General features: G+C 44.1%; 2 protein-coding genes across 4 annotated transcripts in view; both read right to left on the bottom strand.

Moving 5' to 3' along the window:
* Positions 1–1,600, bottom strand: part of NUP54 (nucleoporin 54) — a 39,809-nt gene extending 38,209 nt beyond the window's left edge. For all 3 annotated transcript variants that reach the window (XM_060012337.1, XM_060012338.1, XM_060012336.1), the window contains exon 1: positions 1,492–1,600. In XM_060012337.1, the coding sequence (XP_059868320.1) occupies positions 1,492–1,558 (67 nt within the window). In that variant the 5' untranslated portion in view covers positions 1,559–1,600. The remainder of the gene's footprint in view (positions 1–1,491) is intronic.
* Positions 1,601–5,610: 4,010 nt separating this feature from the next.
* SCARB2 (scavenger receptor class B member 2) overlaps positions 5,611–20,249 on the bottom strand; it is a 70,557-nt gene continuing 55,918 nt past the window's right edge. Inside the window, exons 7-12 of the mRNA XM_060012335.1 lie at positions 19,018–19,187; positions 16,103–16,221; positions 14,630–14,703; positions 13,226–13,277; positions 10,055–10,213; positions 5,611–8,570 (exon numbers count right to left, since the gene is read on the bottom strand). Coding sequence (XP_059868318.1) covers positions 8,532–8,570; positions 10,055–10,213; positions 13,226–13,277; positions 14,630–14,703; positions 16,103–16,221; positions 19,018–19,187 — 613 coding nt within the window. The 3' untranslated portion in view covers positions 5,611–8,531. The remainder of the gene's footprint in view (positions 8,571–10,054; positions 10,214–13,225; positions 13,278–14,629; positions 14,704–16,102; positions 16,222–19,017; positions 19,188–20,249) is intronic.

Below are 20,249 nucleotides of genomic sequence, written 5' to 3'. Positions count from 1 at the left end.
TATCTGACAATAAATTAAATTGCTCTCTCTGATCATTTCTCAAAAATTCCAGTAAAGAACTGGGGATTCTTTCTATAATTGCGTTATCTTATAGAAATGTATCCTAATCTGCTCAGTTGGCCAAAGAAACACATTATTATTATCGTACAGGTTAAAAACAAGACAGGTTGCTGCTGTTCGTATAAGACTTGTTTCTCTCAGGAAACACAAGGACAATCAAATGAAATTCCAATGAAAGATGCAGGAAAAATGGAAAAAAATGACTGCAGGAGTCCAAGAATTCCAGGAAAAGGGGCCTGACTGTTGAGCTTATACTTCGAAAGAGATATCTAATAATTTGGAAGATATATTCTACTCAAAATAAAAATCCATTCCAAATACTTATCACTTGGAAGGTATATTCTGTTCAATTAAATGCAAATTTAACAAAGGAACTTTATAACTTGCAAGACTTCCCCAAACCAAATCTTTTAAGAGTGTCAAAAGTTGGTACAAATGTTTCTGACTCGACATTAGGAAATGAATTTCCTTTCCTTGTTAGACAAGTCGCTGTTCTTTCCCAAACTCTGGAACCACAAAATATTCTTGGACTCCAGCTCCCAACATTCGTTACACAGACGACCCGCATATCTACCTGCACTTGCCAGACTGTTACCAAAATTGAACGGAGTCGCCGAGGTAGTAGAAACACCGAAATTCCCAATATTAAAGTTCACTGCAGGATTAGCAGTTAATCCGAAACCCCCAAAATTAAACCCACTGGCGGTGGAGTTGGCAGTCTCAAGCCCACCAAATCCTGATAGGCGTGTAGGCAAAGAAACAAACAGAATTTTAAAAGGGGGAGGGGGGGGAAGAAGAAAGAGGAAAAGAAAAGAAAGCAAGGTAAGGATTAGAAGAGTTTGCAGGAGGTTTCAAAGAAGTGAACAAAGACAAACCCTGACTTTGCTCCAAACGAGTTAAGAAAGCCGAGGAGGCGGGGACGGGAAGGAGGACAGGAGCGTGTAGTCCCGCAGCAAGAACCGAAGGGGCCAGGGCCGAGGGAGCCGCAGAGCAGCGCCCAAGGCTCCCCAGCCCTGTCCTCGCCGAGCCCAGCGGCGGGAACCAAGCGAGCGTTCGCGCCCGTCCCGGACGCTGAGGTGGGGAGGGGTGAGTAGAGTTGGGGAGGGAAGGATGGGTCTCCGGCAAAGGGTGAGAGAAGCCGCCTCCGGTCTCTCCGAGTCCGACTCCCAGGCGGCGGGAAACGAGCCCTAGGAGGAGAGGGCCCTGCGGCGACCCACCCGCAGCGCGCGAGCTCCGGGTTGGGCCTCCATTCTCCCCGCGGCCTCCTCAGGAGCCGCCTCCGCCCGCTCTGCTGCCGCCCGCCCTTTACCGAAGCCCCTAAAGTCTCCGCGCGGGCAGGAGACCCCAGGATCCCCAAGCCGAAGAGTCTCGGACCGAAGGGCTGGACCAAAGGCCTTCCCTCCTCCCCGGGAGAAGGTCTGGGGGACTCACCCGCGGGGGCCGCGGTGGCTGCAGCTGTACCAGAGGTGCCCGAGGGAGCCCCAAAGTTGAAGGCCATGTCGCGGGAGCAGGGGACCTGGGTGCTGCTCCCGCGGCACTCGGTGCACTCCGCTCTTCGATCCGGTGGGAAACCACACCCGCATCTCGGAGTTCCGCCTCTTTTCTGGCCTAGCCGAAGAAGCCGGAACGCCTGAAAGGCGTAGGGGGTGGAGCGTGGAGAGGGAACGCCCCCGGCCTGGCTTGCTTCCGGGGGTCAGTGGATTCACGTGGTGTGGAGCGTCGCAACCAATGTGAGATTCTGGGAAGCTCGCCGTGGCGTGCCGCCTGAGAGCCCTTAAAAACTTGCTTTAGGGAGGCCCCTTGGAAAAGATGTGCAGCAGGCTGAATACCAGTGTCCAATGAAGACAGGGTAGGAAAGAAAGCTAAATCCTTATTCTCCATAGTGGAGAGACAGTGGATAACACTAAAACCGAAAATTCACGAAGCAGCATGTCACTTAAAGTCATGGGGTAATGGTGGGGAAAAGAAGAAGAAAGAAAGAAAGAAAAAAGAAGAAGGCTAAAAGAAGTGCCTCTGAGAATGATGTCCATTTAGGTTTTTTGTTTTTTGTTTTGTAGAATTCTTGGTAGACACTTTGTAGAATTATTTGCTTCTTAAATCTATGTGCTTCTGTAACTTGAATAAAAATAAAAACAAAGTCATTGTGTCTATCGAAATTAAAATTGTCTTTGGACCTAGCAATGCTACTTCTAGGAATTTATCTTGTAAATGATTTGGCAAAATTAATGGAATACAAGGTTATAGGTTACAGTCTTATTTATAATAACAAATGATAGGAAACAGTGTTTTGCTTAAATAGTTGCATTCATACAAAGGAATACTATTCAGCCAAGTAAAGCTCTTTATGTACTGAAAAGAAAGATCTCAAAGGTAAATTATATAAACACAATTTAGAACACTATATGTGTTCTAAATGCTACAATTTGGGTGGGAAAAAAAAAGAGGGCTAGAATATGTAATTACATATATTTGTATGAAATATTCCTGGAAAGATACATTTTCAAAATGAATAACATCGGTTGCCTCTGAGAAGATGAATTGGGTGGCAAGAAGATGGGTGGAGGGAGGACTTTGCAGTATAAAGCCCGTTTAGTTTTTGAAAATGTAAATGGGTTACCTACTCATACAATTAAATAATGCTAATAGTGGTCATTGCAGAAGTCCCAGTGAGAACGCTGATATACGGATGAGGACAGCAGGCATGAAGACTGGGGAGCAGGTGGACTTGATGATTGATGGGGTGTGGAGAGGCAGGCAAAGAGGCGTCTAGCAAGGGTCCCTGGTTCCTGGCCTGTACACTGTGATGTCATTGGAATTTGGGAGGGAGACAAGAAGAAATGAGTTCCTTTCTTTACTTACTGGATTTGAGGACAACCTGGCTGAGGATATCCAGCTGGGCTTGGATATGTGGGACTGAGGTGGAACAGAGAGGCCCACGTTTGGGGTGTAATTGAAGCCTGGGTGCCAATGAGATTGTCAGGGAGAGAGGATCAAGTGAGAAGATGCAGCTGAGCATCAGTAATTAGACCAGAGGAGACAGCCCTCAAGAGAGCCTGCGAGAAAGAAGCAGCAGCAGCTGAGCCAAATCACAGAAATTATGGATGGAAGGGGAGAACCATCTCAGATGGAAAAGAATGGATGACTATTTCTTCAGTAGGAAGCCATCCCTGATCACCCTTTCTAAAATTGCACATCCCACTCCTGTCACTGGCTGCTTTAATATTCTTATTACCACCACCTATTTATTGCCCCCCAGCCCCCATTTAATGTTAGCTCCATGAGGGCAGCAAACTTTGTTTTATTTACTGGCGGTGTCCCTGGTGCTAGCAGAGCGCCCACCCACATGATAGGCCCTTATTCAGTACCGTGGAATGAATGAATGATTTCCTCGACATGTTTCTCTCCCTTGCCTTTCCCATTTTCATCTCCAAGTCCTATATATTTTATCTTTTAAATATTTCTAAAGTATTTCATGTCCACTGCCATCTTCCTGACTCAAATTACCGTAATCTCTTGCCTAGACCGGGGATCAGCAGACAGCCCATGAGCCAAATGTGGGCTGCTGTCTATTTTGTCCACAGTTTCGTTGGAACACAGACATATGCGTTTGCTTACATGTTGTCTAGGACTGCTTTCATGCTACAAGTACAGAGTTGAGTAGTTGCGACAGAGAGGCTTGCGAAGCCAAAACTATTTTCTAAGTGGCCCTTTACAGAAGAAAAGTTTGCCGGCTCCTACCTAGACTACCGCAGTGCAATGAGCAAGATTCATTCTAGGTTGTCTGGCAAATGAGCTAGCTGTGGCTGGGGGTTCCCCCTTCTCCTCGGGGAGGGGAAGGGGCTGCACCCAACCTTATGTCCCACGTAACTGGTGTCTTCTTCACCCCAGCAGTGGAGGTTGCAACGTTCCGTGGGCAGCCCAAGTCCAAACTGCCCCTTGTTCAGTTGCTTGTGTATTCCTCCATTGACAATACTTCGCCCTATAAAAAGGTGGACTAGAAGGAGTCTGCCCTCTGCACTGAGACCAAACAGTGCCCTCGCCCTCAGCTTGCCTCACCATGGGATGACAGGAAGATGGAGGGTCTGTGCCTTCCTTTTTCCAGAATTTTGTTTTTCCCCATTAAAGCCATTACTTGACCTATGCTATGTATGTGGCTTTGTGGAATTCACCCTGCAGGCTAGTGCATGACACCTAGACAAGATCCAGTGGGGACCCTAAAGGAACCACCTAACACAACAGCCTCCTAACTGACCTCCCTTCATCCACGTTGACTCCCTTCCAATTTATTCACCCTGCAGCTAGAGTGAGTCTTTCTAAACAAACCTGTCGTATCTCCCATTCCAGCCCCCCTACACACACACACACACACACACACACACACACACACACACACACACACACACACACACACACACACTCTGACCAACAACCCAGTTCACAATACTTCAATGGCTTCCCGTTTGCCTTGAAAAGGACCAAAACCTTTGACATGGCTCAATAAGGCTGCCTTTCTCTTCAGCCTCATCACCCACTATTCTTCTTCCTTCTCTGAATCCCAGCCAAATATTTTCTCAGTCGCTTGTAACATGTTCCTGGGCACCTCCTGCTACCTCTGTCTGAAATGCTTCGCTCTGCCTCATTAACACCTATTCTTCAGTCTCAGTTAAATGTTACTTCCTTGGGCAAGCCTTCCCTCAACTCCGAGTCAGGTTCCCAGAGCATCATGAAACTTAGTTGAAAGTTTACATTTATGATCAAACAAGGAGCTTCTCCTGTGACAGGAGCCAGTGAAGCAGATTTGGGATTCCTAGGAAGCACTTATGCTGAGGTTCAAGTGTCCTTAATACATAAGGACATTTGTAACACTGAACTAAATATTTTATGATTGATCTGGACTTGCTCTGACTTCAGAAATAAGTTGCAATATTACTGGGATGGGAAAGGTTTTAAAGGTAATCTAAACTTTTGGACTAATAACTTCAGTCCAAATGTCCACAGAAACAAAGGTCTGGTATTTCTCCAGCAGCTCTCTGATCCTACTGAGCCCTCTGGGTGGACTTGTCTGCATTTCACTTTGCGTTTACCTGGAAGCAGACCTGAATAAGGATGTTAGTGCAGGTAGATTATTTGGTTGGAAGCAGCAGTGAGGGGGTGGGTAGAGTGAGACAGGGGATGAAGAAATGATGATAAGAAGCAGTTTCCAGTGTGGGCAACCCTAGCTGAGGAACCAAGTAGAATGAGCCTGAGAACTGTCCCTCTGAGGACTGGCACCTTTGTCAGCTGACTCTTGCCCCCTTTGATTGAGCGTCAATACATAGGAGTATTAACCCCCATGCTCCTGAGGGGCTTCCGGGGCTCTGGAGAAAGCTCTGAGGTAGAAGAGCACAGTGTGGGACCTTCTTGAAGTGGGGCTTGTCAGGCTAGCTGTAACTGCAGCTGAGCTGAAATCAGAGGTGGCCCAAGGGTGTGACTCAGGCCTGAGTCCGTCAGGAGGGCAGAGAGCATCTTTCAAATGAAACTCCACAGACCACTGGACATCTGATGACATAACATACAATTTCCAGTGCAATTTCATAGAAAGTTTTTTTATTAGTGAAATATTTCATTGCATTAAGGGTAGAAATAAACATGTCAAGAATCACATGAAAGGAACCAGCGGTATAAACTATAGGAAGAACATTCTGCTCCGCATTCTCTTTAATAGCCACAAGCAATTAATCCTAGTGATAATGCCCAGAGGGCCAAGGATGGCGGGCACCTTTTACAGAACTCTTATCTTGAGCAACTGAAATAAAAAATTAGCCTCTCTTAAGTAAAAACCCCGATAAAGGTTAGTTGTGTAGTACTTGGTCTGCCTGACCATTAGTGAGCTTTCTAGAATAAAGTCTAGTGGGAAAAGCCTGGAGCTGAATGTGGCAAAGACCATCTCCTGTCCTGTGTTCAACTCCTGATTTTCCCTGAGAGAAGTGAGGTAACCTCTCTCTGTTTGGTTTCTCCTAAACTGAGTATCATAGTACAGGACACCGTATTCTTTGATTGTGGCAATCACAAAGCTTTTGGGGACCTTTCTAGGATAATAGCTCCACAAAAATGACCATGAGGAACTGTTTGTTATTTCAACCTAAAACCAAATAGGTACATTCATTCTTCTTAACCAATCTATAATCTTGACTGCAGTGTATGGGTTTGCCACAGATTTTTCAGAAGGAAAATATCAAATGTGATTTTTAAGCCAAGTAACTATTAAGAATCATAGGAAAATATTATGCTTTTGGCCTCCCTGACTGTGTGGGATTCAATCAAAAGGTGTACATCATTAACTGTAATATTATCACTCATAGTGTTTAAAAATTTCTTCCTCACAGATGATTATATTCTGGTAAGAGAATGAATCAATGGGTACGCACTGACTTATCAGTTTTATTAATGTGAATAAATGGGTGCATAACAGAATAAGATGTGCCAATTATCTAGTTAAATACTGATAAATTTTTAAAAATCTAGATATTTGGCATTATTGAAGACAAAATATCTTCAATTTAGCTTTTCACATTTCGGTGATTTGGGGTATCTATAGGTTCTATCTTAATTTATAGAGAAATTGAGAGTTTAATGAACTGCCCCTTCAAAAAGGGAAACATTACAAATTGCTTTAGGGTAGAGAGTAGGAAAATTGAGGCAAAGAAACGAAATGATTTATTACCTCCATACAGGGATCAGAAGTTGTATTTGTGAAACTGTGGCTTTTTTTCTTTCATTTGCTTACACTGAAACCCAGTTTTAAACAAAAAATCCTGCAGAATGATTCAGTTGTTAAGACATTATCTGTGCACTTTGCCATATTAACTGTACAGGTTTCTCAATCAAAAATGAACAGTGAACGTTGAGAATCAAAGAAACTGCCCTTAAATATGCTTGAATTCTGTGACAGCTGATGGTTCCCAATCCTGACTTAGGTTACACTGAAAGCCAAGAGGTCTTCTGCAGAGAGGTGGCTCTGCTTCTGGTCCCAAGGGACTTTTCTTAAATGCACTTCCTGTGCAATATTTTAAAACACCATCACTCTGTCAGCAAAATGATTGTCACAGGAAGCGTAGGGCACATTTTTCTCTATTCAGTGAGTGATAGTGAGCCACAAAACATCAGAAGGAACTGAATCTGAGAAAAGAACAACTTATAAAAACAATTTCAAAGTTACCAAGAAGACTGCCCTAGAAGAAATGTCTCTTTAGTATAGTCAGACTTCCTGAAATTTAAGTGTAACTTAGGCTGTGGAGAGATGGATTTCCTACATTTATAAATCATTTTACAAATAATCACTCAATAGTATTGTAATTGTATTGTAACAGTCACATTTGGCAAGGGTGATTGGGGAAAAAAATCAGTTACTGATTACCTTCTCCCAGAAACATCTTTCCACATCAAGATCATTTGGACTAAAAAAATAATAAACTACCCACAAATGTCATAACTAGCATTCTATTCTATATGAAATATCTGTACTTGTCCTCACCAACATCATTTATGCATTCTCTCAATTCACAAAAGTACAAGTCAAAAATCCTCAGGTGCTTGTCACTATCAGCTCACGGGTACCACCTCCACAAACCCCTTCCCTGCTTGATTCCTACCCTGTATGAAAGCTGTCTGAATTATTTTCCTGGAGGAATTATGAACTGAAGATTAGCAAGAAATGCAATATGGGGCATCCCTGGTGGCGCAGGGGTTGAGAGTCCACCTGCCGATGCAGGGGACACGGGTTAGTGCCCCGGTCTGGGAAGATCCCACATGCTATGGAGCGGCTGGGCCCGTGAGCCATGGCCGCTGGGCCTGCGCGTCCGTAGCCTGTGCTCTGCAGCGGGAGAGGCCACAACAGTGAGAGGCCCGCGTACAGCAAAAAAAAAAAAAAAAGAAAAGAAAAGAAATGCAATATGCACCTTTTCAAAAGAGGAAATTAGATGCATTTGAATGATATCGAATGAGGCTTACCATTTTACCCTGCATCCCCAAATCTTATTTACTTCTGTTTTGTGGATGAAATGAATGGAGGAATACAACATCAAATAGTATTTATGTATTTTGAGCACAAAGTTTGGTGAATGAAGAGTAGTGAATAAGGTTAGACCAAGTAGTGTTAACAAGTGAGGCACAGACATTATAACCACGACAGTGGTCACAAAATTCTGGAGCTACCAGCACCCAACAACAAAAAAATTACTACACCAGAGTTTATTAAATACTTGCTAGACACATGAAAAACAATTTGTCAGGGACCACAGGATCCTGATGGCCAACCAGGTCAGCCTGTTCTTGAACCTCTGCCAGAAGGTGCTGAACACACGCAGGCACGGGGTCTTCTCCCTCTCGCACCAGTTGACAAGCCTGTGAGGATGCAGACAGTTGCCCCACTGTCGTGGTCCAGGTCACGACAGCTCGCACGCTTCCTTCCCCAGGCGCAGCCCATGGTTAGCTTAGGTTCGTATGAGAGGTGCTCTTTCGTCTGCAGTTCCCTGAGACCAGGTGAGAGAGGACAGCGAGGTTAGGAGATCACGTGACCAACTTCTCCCCAGATGTGAAAAGTGGAGAGAGGGGTGCAAGGAGGGGAAACTTGATGGGAAAACTGTCATCCCAATCACCTTCTCTTCTCTTGGCCTGCTTCCTCTTGCTGTTTCTTTAACATTCAGCCCTAATCCTCTCCAGGAGGCCTGCTCTGACACCCCTACCCTGACACTGGACCAGAACCCTTCTCCTTGTGTTGACCTGGACCATAATCCTCATCACACCCTATTGAATTTCTCTCCTTCAGTTGGAGGCCCATCAGAGAACAATGTGTCATAGGTGATGGGTGCTCAGTAATGCTTGCCTGTTGGATATGTGAAGATGGCTAATTGTAGGAACAGTCATAATATTTACGTGGGCTTTCATCTGTGCCTATGAAAAGCTCAGTGACAGTACAATCCATCTTACATTGACTGTAAGATCAATCCATAGACAGAAATGGAAAAATCGTTGTCTCACACCTAATTCACGCTAATGTGATGGGCATGGGTTGAAAGGCGTACTGGAAGCACGCAGAAGACAGGGAAATCTGAGCTTATAGGATTTAGATGGTTTCAGCCTATTTCATTTCCTATGTCACATTTGCCTCAGATACATAATGGAGGCAGTGAAGAGAGGGGGAAAAAAAGCCTCTGTTGCAAACAGAGAGGCTGGTGAGAATTTAAGAAGGGCTCATTGAAGGTGTTAAGCAGCTGGGTTGGCCTGCTGGTCACTTAGGGAAGCCAACCTAACCACTTATCCCACCCATTTGGGGCTGTTCCCACCCTTCCAGGAGAGGAACCACTCCCCTGTGCCCATCATTTATTATGCAATGACGACCCAGTGGTAGGTATCTTCTGATAAACCAGGGATTCTTTCCAAGCAGATCTCTGGCTGCCTTGCTCTATAATTATGGAGCTATTTTGTCATATAACTAATATTTATTGAGCTCTTACTAAATGTTTACACTGGGCCAAGTGCTTTATGTTTAAAATATCATCAAATCCTCACAAAAAACTCCTATGCGAGGCTCAATTATCATCCCATTTTACAGATAGAGAAACCAAGGCACAGTTTCTGGGGTCACACAGCTATTAAGTGGCCAAACTGGGATTTGAACCTGGGCAGTCTGACAAGAAAGCCCGGGTGCCTAGCTGTTTTATATTCTTCCTCTTTTTTTCAGGTTACTTGCAAAGACACAATGCTTTCTCCCAGGGGTTCCATTCCTACCAAGAAAGCCTGAAATACTGGAAAATACCATTCTATCACCCCTCCACCTTGACACACTTCCCTTGCCTCTCATTTGGCCCAGCAGTAATATAACCATGAAATCACTGTGCCCAGCATAAAACCTCAGAACCCTAATAAGCCCGCTGACAGCCCTTCAGTGAAGCACAGCTGAAGTCCTCAAGGAACGTTATTCAGTAAGGGAGACATTCCTCCAGCCACTGCTCACCTCGTCCATGGATCCCTGTCCTCTGCACGCGAGCCAGGTGAAGATCAGACCAAAGAACACACCCAGCGCCATGATAATGTAGGGTATGTTGGTGATGATCTGAGTAGTGTTAATCACAGACTTCAGTCGACTTGCAGTCTCTTTATCAATGAGAACACTCTGCGAAGAGGAGCAAGAAAATAGTATTCCCTTGATTACTGAATATCCAGGGTGTAAAGTTTTTTGCTCTATCTTTCCTCCAAACCATTAAACACAATTTGGGTATGTCCTCCTGTTAGCAAACCAGAGATACTGAAAATCCTTTTATAAGTTAGAATAACCAGAGGGGGCACTTATTCACTGATGTCTCTTTTCTCCTGAAGACATGTTTTACTCAAAATTGGTGGGAAAAAGGAGGGGGAAAGTATTCAGAAATACTGAGATAATATCAGCTTTTCTTTTGTATCAGACAACTCCATGTCACCCTTCAAAATCCAACTCAGCATAACTTCCTTCCAGAAGTCTCCTTTGGCCTGGTTCAAGGCCCCTTTTCTGTGCTTCCATCTCACATTCTAAAATCTTCCATCACTGTCTCCACATTCTGCATTATAACTGTCTGTTTACTTGTTTGTCTCCTCCTGACTGTGAGGTTCCTGAAGGCAAGACTTTTATTTCAGTCAACTAAACACTGGGTATAGCGCCTGAAACACAGTAGGTGCTCAATTAATGTCTCTTGATTAGATGAATGAATGAATGCAATATTCCAATAATGGCATGTGGAAAGCATCATTTCTCTCTTGGTTGGATCTATACTGATCGGGACCAGAGGTCTAGACAGAAAGTGTTCAGGGAAGTCTTGAGGCTAACCAAAATTCCAGATAACTAAGGGCAAAAGTATTATCACCTTAAACTGTGAGGTATCTGAAGAACTTAATTCTATAAAAATTATTAGCAACAACTGGGACTTTGGGCTTAATTTAGGCTCAATTTGCAGATGAAGGCCCATCATGGTCAGAGTCTCCACCTCCGGAAGGAAAGGGGTGGGACAGCAGTCTCCAAGGTCACTTCCAGGTCTAATGTTTTCCTTTTCTAAAGAAGAGAAAAGTCAAGTTCTTTCTGGGAGGGAGTAAAAGCATGGGGTTTCACTCCATCATTCCCTGGACTCAATCTAGTCTTTAACGAAAAGTCAAAGCAGAAGTTAAGGTGGAGGGGACTTCAAATATGGTGCAACAATGAATGTAAGCTGGCAGAACAGGGCCCTTCCACACTTTCAAGACGCCCTCCTTCCATGGCTCTCCCCACAAACAATAACTGTAATGACCCAGGAGCAACTGCAAATGGGTCCTATAAATGGTAAATACTGCCTGAATTCCTCCTATGAAACAATAAAAGCCTTGTCTTAGAACTGTAATCACAAACCCTTCAAAAGTTTATCAATGTGGCTACCAATACAATGCTAAGTTGAAAAAGGATATAAAACTGTATCTACCGTATGGTCTCAACTATGTAATATCAAAACCAGAAAAATACTGAGGCAACATAAGCAGATGTCAATGGCACTTTTCTCTGAGGGATGGGCTTGCTTATCAAGCAGTTCACTTTTTAAATACAATTTTTAATCTCCTGAGTTCTATAAAGAGCACGTTACTTTTACAAAATGTGAAACATCAAATTTGTTTTTACAAAGTTGTTTTGGAAAAAAAATTTTATGACATATTGCTGAGGAAAATAAAGCAAGTTAAAAACAATTTATCAGGGGCTTCCCCGGTGGCTCAGTGGTTAAGAATCCACCTGCCAGTGCAGGCGACACAGGTTCGAGCCCTGGTCCAGGAAGATCCCACATGCCGCGGAGCAACTAAGCCCGTGTGCCACAACTTCTGAGCCTCCTCCGCTCTGGAGCCCATGAGCCACAACTACTGAAGCCGGCGCACCTAGAGTCCGTGCTCCACAACAAGAGAGGCCACTGCAATGAGAGGCCCGCGCACCGCAATGAAGAGTAGCCCCCTCTCACTGCAACTAGAGAAAGCCCGCGCAGCAAATAAGACCCAACACAGCCAAAAATAAACTAATTAATTAATTAAAAATAAAACAATTTATCAGTCTGGCTCAGGTTTTGCAAGAAGTCATTTGAACTTTCCCTTTCCTTGCTAATCTTTGTTACTAAATCTTCTACAAAGAACAAATATTTTCAGGGAAGAGAGAAAAATCATGAAACTTTAACAACTGTTGCTGTTAACAATGGAAGCCAGCCGATCATGAATTTGAGGGGGAAAATTCTGCAAGTTTCCCCTCAAAACTGGGTGAAAGAGAGAAGGGAAATTGGGGAGATATAATTACAGTAAATGTGATATGTGATTCAGAAAAGAATTTATCACAGGTGTCTTAAATAGTGGATGTTTTATGAGCTTTCAGAATATGCTTTACAGAACTTCAATTTATGCCTAACAATTAGGGATAACATTTCTGTGGGTACACTGTGAAAGAAATATTTCTCAAGAGAAACTCCTCTTGTTTGAACTAAGACAGGAACCAGAAAGTAGAAAAGACTCTATGCTATGATGGAGGATAAGGCACCCACGTATCACTGCAATTAATGGGCATGTATCACATTTTATTTAATCATTTCTCAAGCACCCCACGCTCTTTTTTATTCTTTTTCTCCTCAACTAATGAACGGTAAACTAATTACCTTTGCATTTTGTTTCTTACATAACCAGCTTCCCAGAAAGAAGTTTCACCCAAATAATGTTCTTGACAAGGGAAATTTCTTTCTGTCGTTTTCAAATCTCAGACACAGGAAGATTCATGTAAACATATAAACAGAAATTTTCTGAGGACAAACAGGTTTTTAAAAATCACCTTGGGTTTCCCTGGTGGCACAGTGTTTGAGAGTTCGCCTGCTGATGCAGGGGACGTGGGTTCGTGCCCCAGTCTGGGAAGATCCCACATGCCGCGGGGCGGCTGGGCCCGTGAGCCATGGCCGCTGAGCCTGCGCGTCCGGAGCCTGTGCTCCACAACGGGAGAGGCCACAGCGGTGAGAGGCCCGCGTACCGCAAAAAAAAAAAAAAAAAAAAAAAATCACCTTTGCCCCTTTCTCACATCTTAAATTACACATAGCTACAATCGCAGAAGTAGGAAGTTCCCCAAGCTTCCACAGGTAAAACGTACCTGTGCCTCCTTCCCAGGACTTACCTCATTGATATACATCACTGGGAAAACCAGGGTTCTAATATTTCCCGTTTCACTACAAACACAAAAAAAGAGACTATTTTATAGACATCCTCATTAGGATGGCACACTGGCCTGGCGAGACAAGTTTATATGAAAATGCCAGCCCAGTTATTTCATTAAATTACCTGGAATTTATGCAGACCTCTTATATCTGCAAACACCTAATAATCAGCAGTTAGATCACAAACAGTCTAGCAATTCAAAGTGTTGCATATTTATGTAAAGTGTGTTTAACCAAAACACAAGATGCCAAAAGTAAATTCATCAAAATGATTACCATACTCCCAAGAGTTATTGGAGGGGAGGTTCCAGCAGAACAATGCTGTCATTCCTCAGAATGTTTTATAATCAGGCTACTCAGTATTGTCTTTACAAGAGCCTGGAGCAATCACTTACTGAGCATTTACTATGCACCAGCTCTGTACCAGGTGTCTTGGGAACATTATCTCACTTAATTCTCATGGTAGTCCCAATGCAGTAGGTATTACTGTCCCAGGTTTAAGACAAGGAGATGGTGGCTCGGAGTAATTTGCCCAGGACCACCATGAGGAAGTGGTGGAGCTAGGACTGGAATTCCACTTTGATTCTAAGGCTCTAGATTGTAACTACTAAATTATACTCCCTCAGAAATACACACACAAAATGCATCCTTACAAATCACATTTGCTTTCTAGAAAGATCCCAAACACATGTGCTTAAACCTGGCAAATTTTATGGGGGGAGCCAACCAAGTTTGAATGATAGATAGGCAGACAGAAAGATTAGATAAGTATAGATATATTATAGATATGTATTACAGTTTTGCATTCTGCTTTTTCATTCAACATTGAATGAAGTCATTTTCTCAATTTCCACTGAAAAGTCTGAGCAGGAGATTATACTCGAGAATCCTAATTAAGCAGATGGAGTGTGGGTACACTGGACTCCAGAGAGTATTTAACCATCCACGGGAGGGTTTGTGGCTGGCCTGGGTGGGAGCAGTGGAAAGAAAGGGAGGGAGGGAGGCAGCCAGAGTCCTGGTGAGGGAAATGCTTAGCAGAGTGGGTAAGAGCAGACTCTGGGCCTCCGTTTCTTCATCTGTAAAAGGGGGTAATACAGGGTTATTGTGAGGAACAAATGAGTTAATGTATGTAAACTACTTGGAATAATGGTTGATCCATGGAAAGCATTCTGTAAGTGTTTGGTTAAGTAAAATAAGTAACTTCCAAGACCAAGGCTGCCCATGACAATGCTGATCGTGCCTCATCCCTGAAGGGCAGGGTGAACAGACTTAGAAGTGGGCTGTACCCCTCTCGACATCAACCCCACCAGAAAGTCAATGTAGCAAAACCACCCTCTGCCTCTGCAGAAACAAGCGAAACTTACATAAAGTCATCTAATTTTTTGACATAAACGTTGATTTGGAACCTCTTGGCTGCTCTTAGGATAATTCCAGTCAACTGTGAATCAGAGAAGTAGAAAGAAAACGTTAGGATTTATTAAAACCACACACACAGTTTCTGTCGATAGAGCACCGTTTCTGGGTGGTTCTGATAAACAGGGCGGCCACTGCCACATGTGCTAGGCGGAGCGGGACGAGGGAAAGCTGTTCCCCAGGACAGAATGAGAACTGTGGATTGTGTTAGGTGCCTGGTAGACCAATGTTTCTCACACTTGACTATGCATGCGAGTCCTTGGGCACCTTATTAAAATGCAGATTCTGATTTGGTAGGTCTGGGGTGGGGCCTGAGATTGAGCAGGATGCTGTCACTTTGAATAGCAAAGCCCTAGAGGACCCGGGCAGGAAGGAGCTCCAGCAGATACCCTGTCGGCTCTGGGTTTCCAGGCGGAGGGCCAGAGTGCTACAAGGAGGACGTGGGCACAGCCAGAGAATGGTGCCCACCTGTGGCCAGGCCCACCCAACAGAGCCCGGAGGCCAGACGCAGCATTGTCCTCCCGTGGCCACGCCACCTTCTGCACCAAGCGGGTGGGGTTGTGCCTCACCCTGGTGACAAGCGGTTTGGCTACTGAAAAGGAGCTGACTGATGGCTAAGAGAGAAAAGGGAGAAAACCACACCTGACCTTATTCACAAAACGATAAGAGCACCGATTTCTCAAATATGAATGCAATGAGTGTAGCTAATGGTGAAATGCCCGTAAGTCGCTGTGCTCAAAGAATGTGCTGGCTCTTCTGTGACGTTCCATGCATGTGCTCAAAATCCCAAGCATGAAGATATCTCACCTTTAATTCAGTCCCTACAGTGAAAGGTTCTCACATTGTGAAATGATACATCCTTTCAACATGGTTTTTAGGTTTTCTCCTCTATGAATACGGGATTAGAGTATGTATATATTTGATGCTTTTTAAATTAATGACGTCATATAATAACTCTCAAAAGCACCTGTATAAAGAGTTTTGCCAAAAGTGACTAAAGCTAACATATATACATTTAAATTTCAACCAAAACGTTCCTGGCAGCAGAATGTCTTCACCCTGCTGATCTGTGGCCCAGTGAGAGGAATATGTGTATGTTCAGGTCCAGTCTTTTGGCAACAGAAGACTGACCAGGTTACCTGCGTCCGATTCCAGTTGTTTCCAATGATGGGACTTTCACTGTTGTTTTTTTGTTAAAGTGGGTTTGCCAATATTTCTGCGTATTAGCTCAATACAACTCAGCCTTCTAATTACAGGGCTATGAGACTCTGCATCACATCACACTGAGCTGAGCTCCCTCCACTTGAATATGTGAATGGAAGGAAGACAATACACTTCTCAAGAGTACCCAGGGCTAAGCTGGTGAACACCGTATAGACAGAATAAAATGTATGTTTTTTAACCAAGAAGACGTGTGTACTCACAGGATTAATGTCCACAAATGTCTCATGATAGTCCTTATTTGGGTGCATGCCTTCTATGGCAGAAACAAACTTCTCATCTGCTTGGTAGAAGTGTGGGAAAGACATAATAATAGGTGCACCTGCATTTTGAGGAAAACAGAAATGAATGGTGAGGTTCTTAAAAGTCTAAGATGAATATAAAGTTCCTGACCACAAATCCAGTTCCTCAGTAGGGGGAAAGCTATACACAGAAAAGTTGGATTGGGGAGAGGGGCAGGCTAAAAGTATATCCTACATCTCTTAGCTAGGGATTTATACTTCATCTTCTGACATCTCTTTTACCCCTACATTATTTTATATCAGAATATGAAGTCCTGGCTAAATCATTTATTCTTCAACAAACATTTGCTGAACCTATAATAGACAAATGCTTTACACACATTATTTTAATTAACGCTCCCAGCAGTCCTATGAAGTTAGAACGATTTCCTTCCTTTTGCATTTGAGGAAAGGGAGGTTCAGAGAAGTTATAAAATTTCCCCAAGACATCCAGCTTTCAGGCGATGGAGGCAGAATTCTGATCGAATAAGGGACGACTCATTTTAAAGCACTTGTTTCAACTGTAATTCTCTACCAGTACATGGACTTTTTTCCCCTTATTTTTCTGCTTTTCTGTTTATGTTTTACCCAAAACAGGCATCTTGCGGCATCTTAGTTCCCCGACCAGGGATTGAACCCCGGCCCTCGGCAGTGAACGTGCGGAGCCCTAACCACTGGACCGCCAGGGAATTCCCAATGCAGAATTTTTTTAAGACTTTGCCTGCTCCTGCCATCTGCAGCCTCTGACTAGATCAAGGTCTGCCCACAGGAAGACACTGTTTTTTTTCTTCCTTTTTTTTTTTTTTAAAAAAATTTCCTATTCATTTTAAGGAACACATAGAGAAGCAAGTTATTAAAGGAAACCTATTCTATTGATAGATTTTGCTCTTGAAAAGAGGAGAGGGACTCAATAACTGCTGCCAGGAAAATACATTTTGGGAGAAATTAGCTTAACGGCAAGTAGTTTAAGTCTGCTCACATATCCTCCAGCCCATGGCTCAGACACCTCACTTGTCATACACACAGTTCTGCTCTCTGCTGCTACACAGTTTCACGAAGACATGATTTCCTTCTTTGTGACCTACACTGACCTTTATTTATTTATTTTTTTGGCTGCACCACGTGGCTTGTGAGATCTTAGCTCCCTGACCAGGGATGGAACCCAGGCCCTCAGCAGTGAGTGGGCAGAGTCCTAACCACTGGACTGCCAGGGGATTTCCTACACTGACCTTTAAAATGTATTTTTAAAGATCTGTTAAGGACTTAATAAGGGCCAGACACTGTCCTGAGTGTTTTACATACATTATCTCTAACCTTCACACAACCCTCCAAGGAAGTTATAATCACCCCCATTTTACAGATGAGAAAACTGCTGTCTGGAACCCTCCTTCAGCAACGTGGCCAATTTGCTAACAAACAGAAGTCAATCCCAGATCCCCCTGACTCCAGAACGCTCACTCATCCCACTAGCCAGAATGTTCCCCTGGGGAATGCAAAACACTTGAGGATAGTCCTGAAGGGTAATATTTCAGTCCACATCTGGGAACACAGAACAGGCAAGAGGAAAAGGATTATAGCAAGAGGTATGACTGTTGCAAAGTAGAATCCTTTTGTTGGTTCTGACATCAACTTCTTGAGGAAGCAGACTGTTAACAATACAACAAGAAAAATGTGTCTACGTGTGTGCCTTGAACCACAGAAACATGGGTTGATCGGGCAGGTGCCATTTCAGGACCATCCCCCAGTGAGCCAGCAGGAGAGGTCTGATCTCTAGGTCAGGGGTGTGTGTTCCCCAGAACAGCGGTTCCCAATCTCGCAGGTACCACCTTCATGAGAATCACCTGAAGTTCATTAAAACTACAGATTCTGGGATGCTAGCAGGTAGGCCCTGGGACAGATGTTTTTAATGATTCTCCAGACAGTTCTGAGGCCAGGCTTGGGAGCCATGACCCCATCAGACAAGGAAAGGGAGGGTTATCCCAAAAGGAGATTTTCAAACCAAAATGACACGGGGGCAAAAGTTAGCACATTATTCAGGAAAAAAGTACAACTTTAATCAAGAGAAAGGAGTTACAGAGTTTCTCAAGAGAAACTTTAAACAAGAATTGTAGCCTCAGAAAGATCGCAGTACAAATATGAGAAGACCCTAAGTTCTAGCAGGAATTTGCTCAGAGGTAAGGATTTTATAAAAATCCCGTTCCTTCTCTGAGCCCTGGTTTCCACAATTATGAACAGAGGCTACTGGCTGTCTATCTAGCAAGGCTATTGTGAATATTATGCAGCATATGATTGCAAAAACTAGTCCTCGTGATGAAAAAAATGCTTCTGTCAGCTGCACCCCTGATCATTCCACCTCATTCACGGAAAGGAGCAGATTAGCTCAGACATTAAGAAACACTGGCCCTGGACCGGTTTCAAGAAAAAGAAAAACAAACTCTTAAACTACTTCCCAGGGAAAACATAACACGGCAATCTAGGAATAAAAGTCATTACAGGAAATATTATTATTATTCTTTTTTTTTTTTCGGTACGCGGGCCTCTCACTGTTGTGGCCTCTCCCATTGCGGAGCACAGGCTCCGGATGCACGGGCTCAGCGGCCATGGCTCACGGGCCCAGCCGCTCCGCGGCATGTGGGATCTTCCCGGACCGGGGCACGAACCCATGTCCCCTGCATCGGCAGGCGGACTCTCAACCACTGCGCCACCAGGGAAGCCCCAAAATGTTATTCTTGAAAGGTCAAAATCGCTCTTTCTATTGGGCTGACAACATTCTCTGTTGAAGAACACCAATCCTGCATCCAGACCCTCCTGCCCATGTCCCCTCTCTGAGTTCTTACCGTTCTTGCAGACGCTGACATTCAAAACTCCTGAGCCCAGGCAGTTTCCTTTAGGTATACAGAAGCCAGCGTTGTCTGAGGTATTGGCTAATATTTCTGCAGGCACCTTAAACCTCAAGGCAGGCAGTCCCTGTATGCTCTCAAAGTCACTGAAAGTTATATATACTGACCTGTTAGGAGGTAAGAATAAAAAGTCAATGTGAGCTCCCATCAGCATGATCTGCCCGTACCAGTGAGTTAGGCAACCGTTCTTGGGTATAACGTGGCTAAAAGCTTACAGGATAAGTGGAAAATGAAGAGGCAAAAGAAAGCTTGAAAGGAGCTCAACCCATTGAATGTGTAATAAAGTAGGAGACAGATTATAATGAAAGATTTTTAAGAGGCAGCAGCTATGCTAACATCTTAACAAGACTTAGAAAAAAACATAACGTGGGGTAGAAAATCAAGAAAATGAGTTAGAATGGATATTTGTGCTGAAAGAAATGAGTCGCCTAGACTAGCATGGACACATGCCAGGGTGAGGCAGAGGCAAAGCGAAAGCTGAAGAGTTGGCAAAGCGTGTGGCCCGGTAGATTCTGCAGGCCTGGAAAAGTGCCCCATTAGACAGATACTTGATTAGAATATATACTTTTTTTTTTTTTTGCAGTACGCGGGCCTCTCACTGCCGTGGCCTCTCCCGTTCCGGAGCACAGGCTCCGGATGCGCAGGCTCAGCGGCCATGGCTCACGGGCCCAGCCGCTCCGCGGCATGTGGGATCCTCCCGGACCGGGGCACGAACCCGTGTCCCCTGCATCGGCAGGCGGACTCTCAACCACCGCGCCACCAGGGAAGCCCTAGAATATATACTTTGATACTCATTTCCCCCAAATAAAAATAGTTTCCGTATTTTGCCTAGGTTGCTTATTTCAATGGTGTTCAACATCATTTTGCCTTCAGTGGTTACAGCGTTTCAAACAGTGGTCCCTTATGATACCAACCACCCTTCTACGTGCACAGCACCTGAGTGACAGCCAAGGCACTTTTCACATACACTGTGGTAACTGATCCTTCAGCCCTGCATCTGAAGGCATCTGAAGGCTGAGGGGAACTGCTTTGGGGGCCTCACTTTTTCATCTCTGAAGCACAGCGGGCACACATCTCTCCCTGGTTGTGACTTACAGGAGTTGCCTTCCACTGCACATCCCACCCCATAGCATTTTTTCATGAAAATTTTAAGCAAACAGAAAAACAGA

This window comes from Delphinus delphis, chromosome 5 (genome assembly GCF_949987515.2).
Source record: "Delphinus delphis chromosome 5, mDelDel1.2, whole genome shotgun sequence".
Lineage (NCBI taxonomy): Eukaryota > Metazoa > Chordata > Mammalia > Artiodactyla > Delphinidae > Delphinus > Delphinus delphis.
Note: the sequence above shows the minus strand (reverse complement) of the source record. Positions and strands in the feature narration are given on the sequence as shown.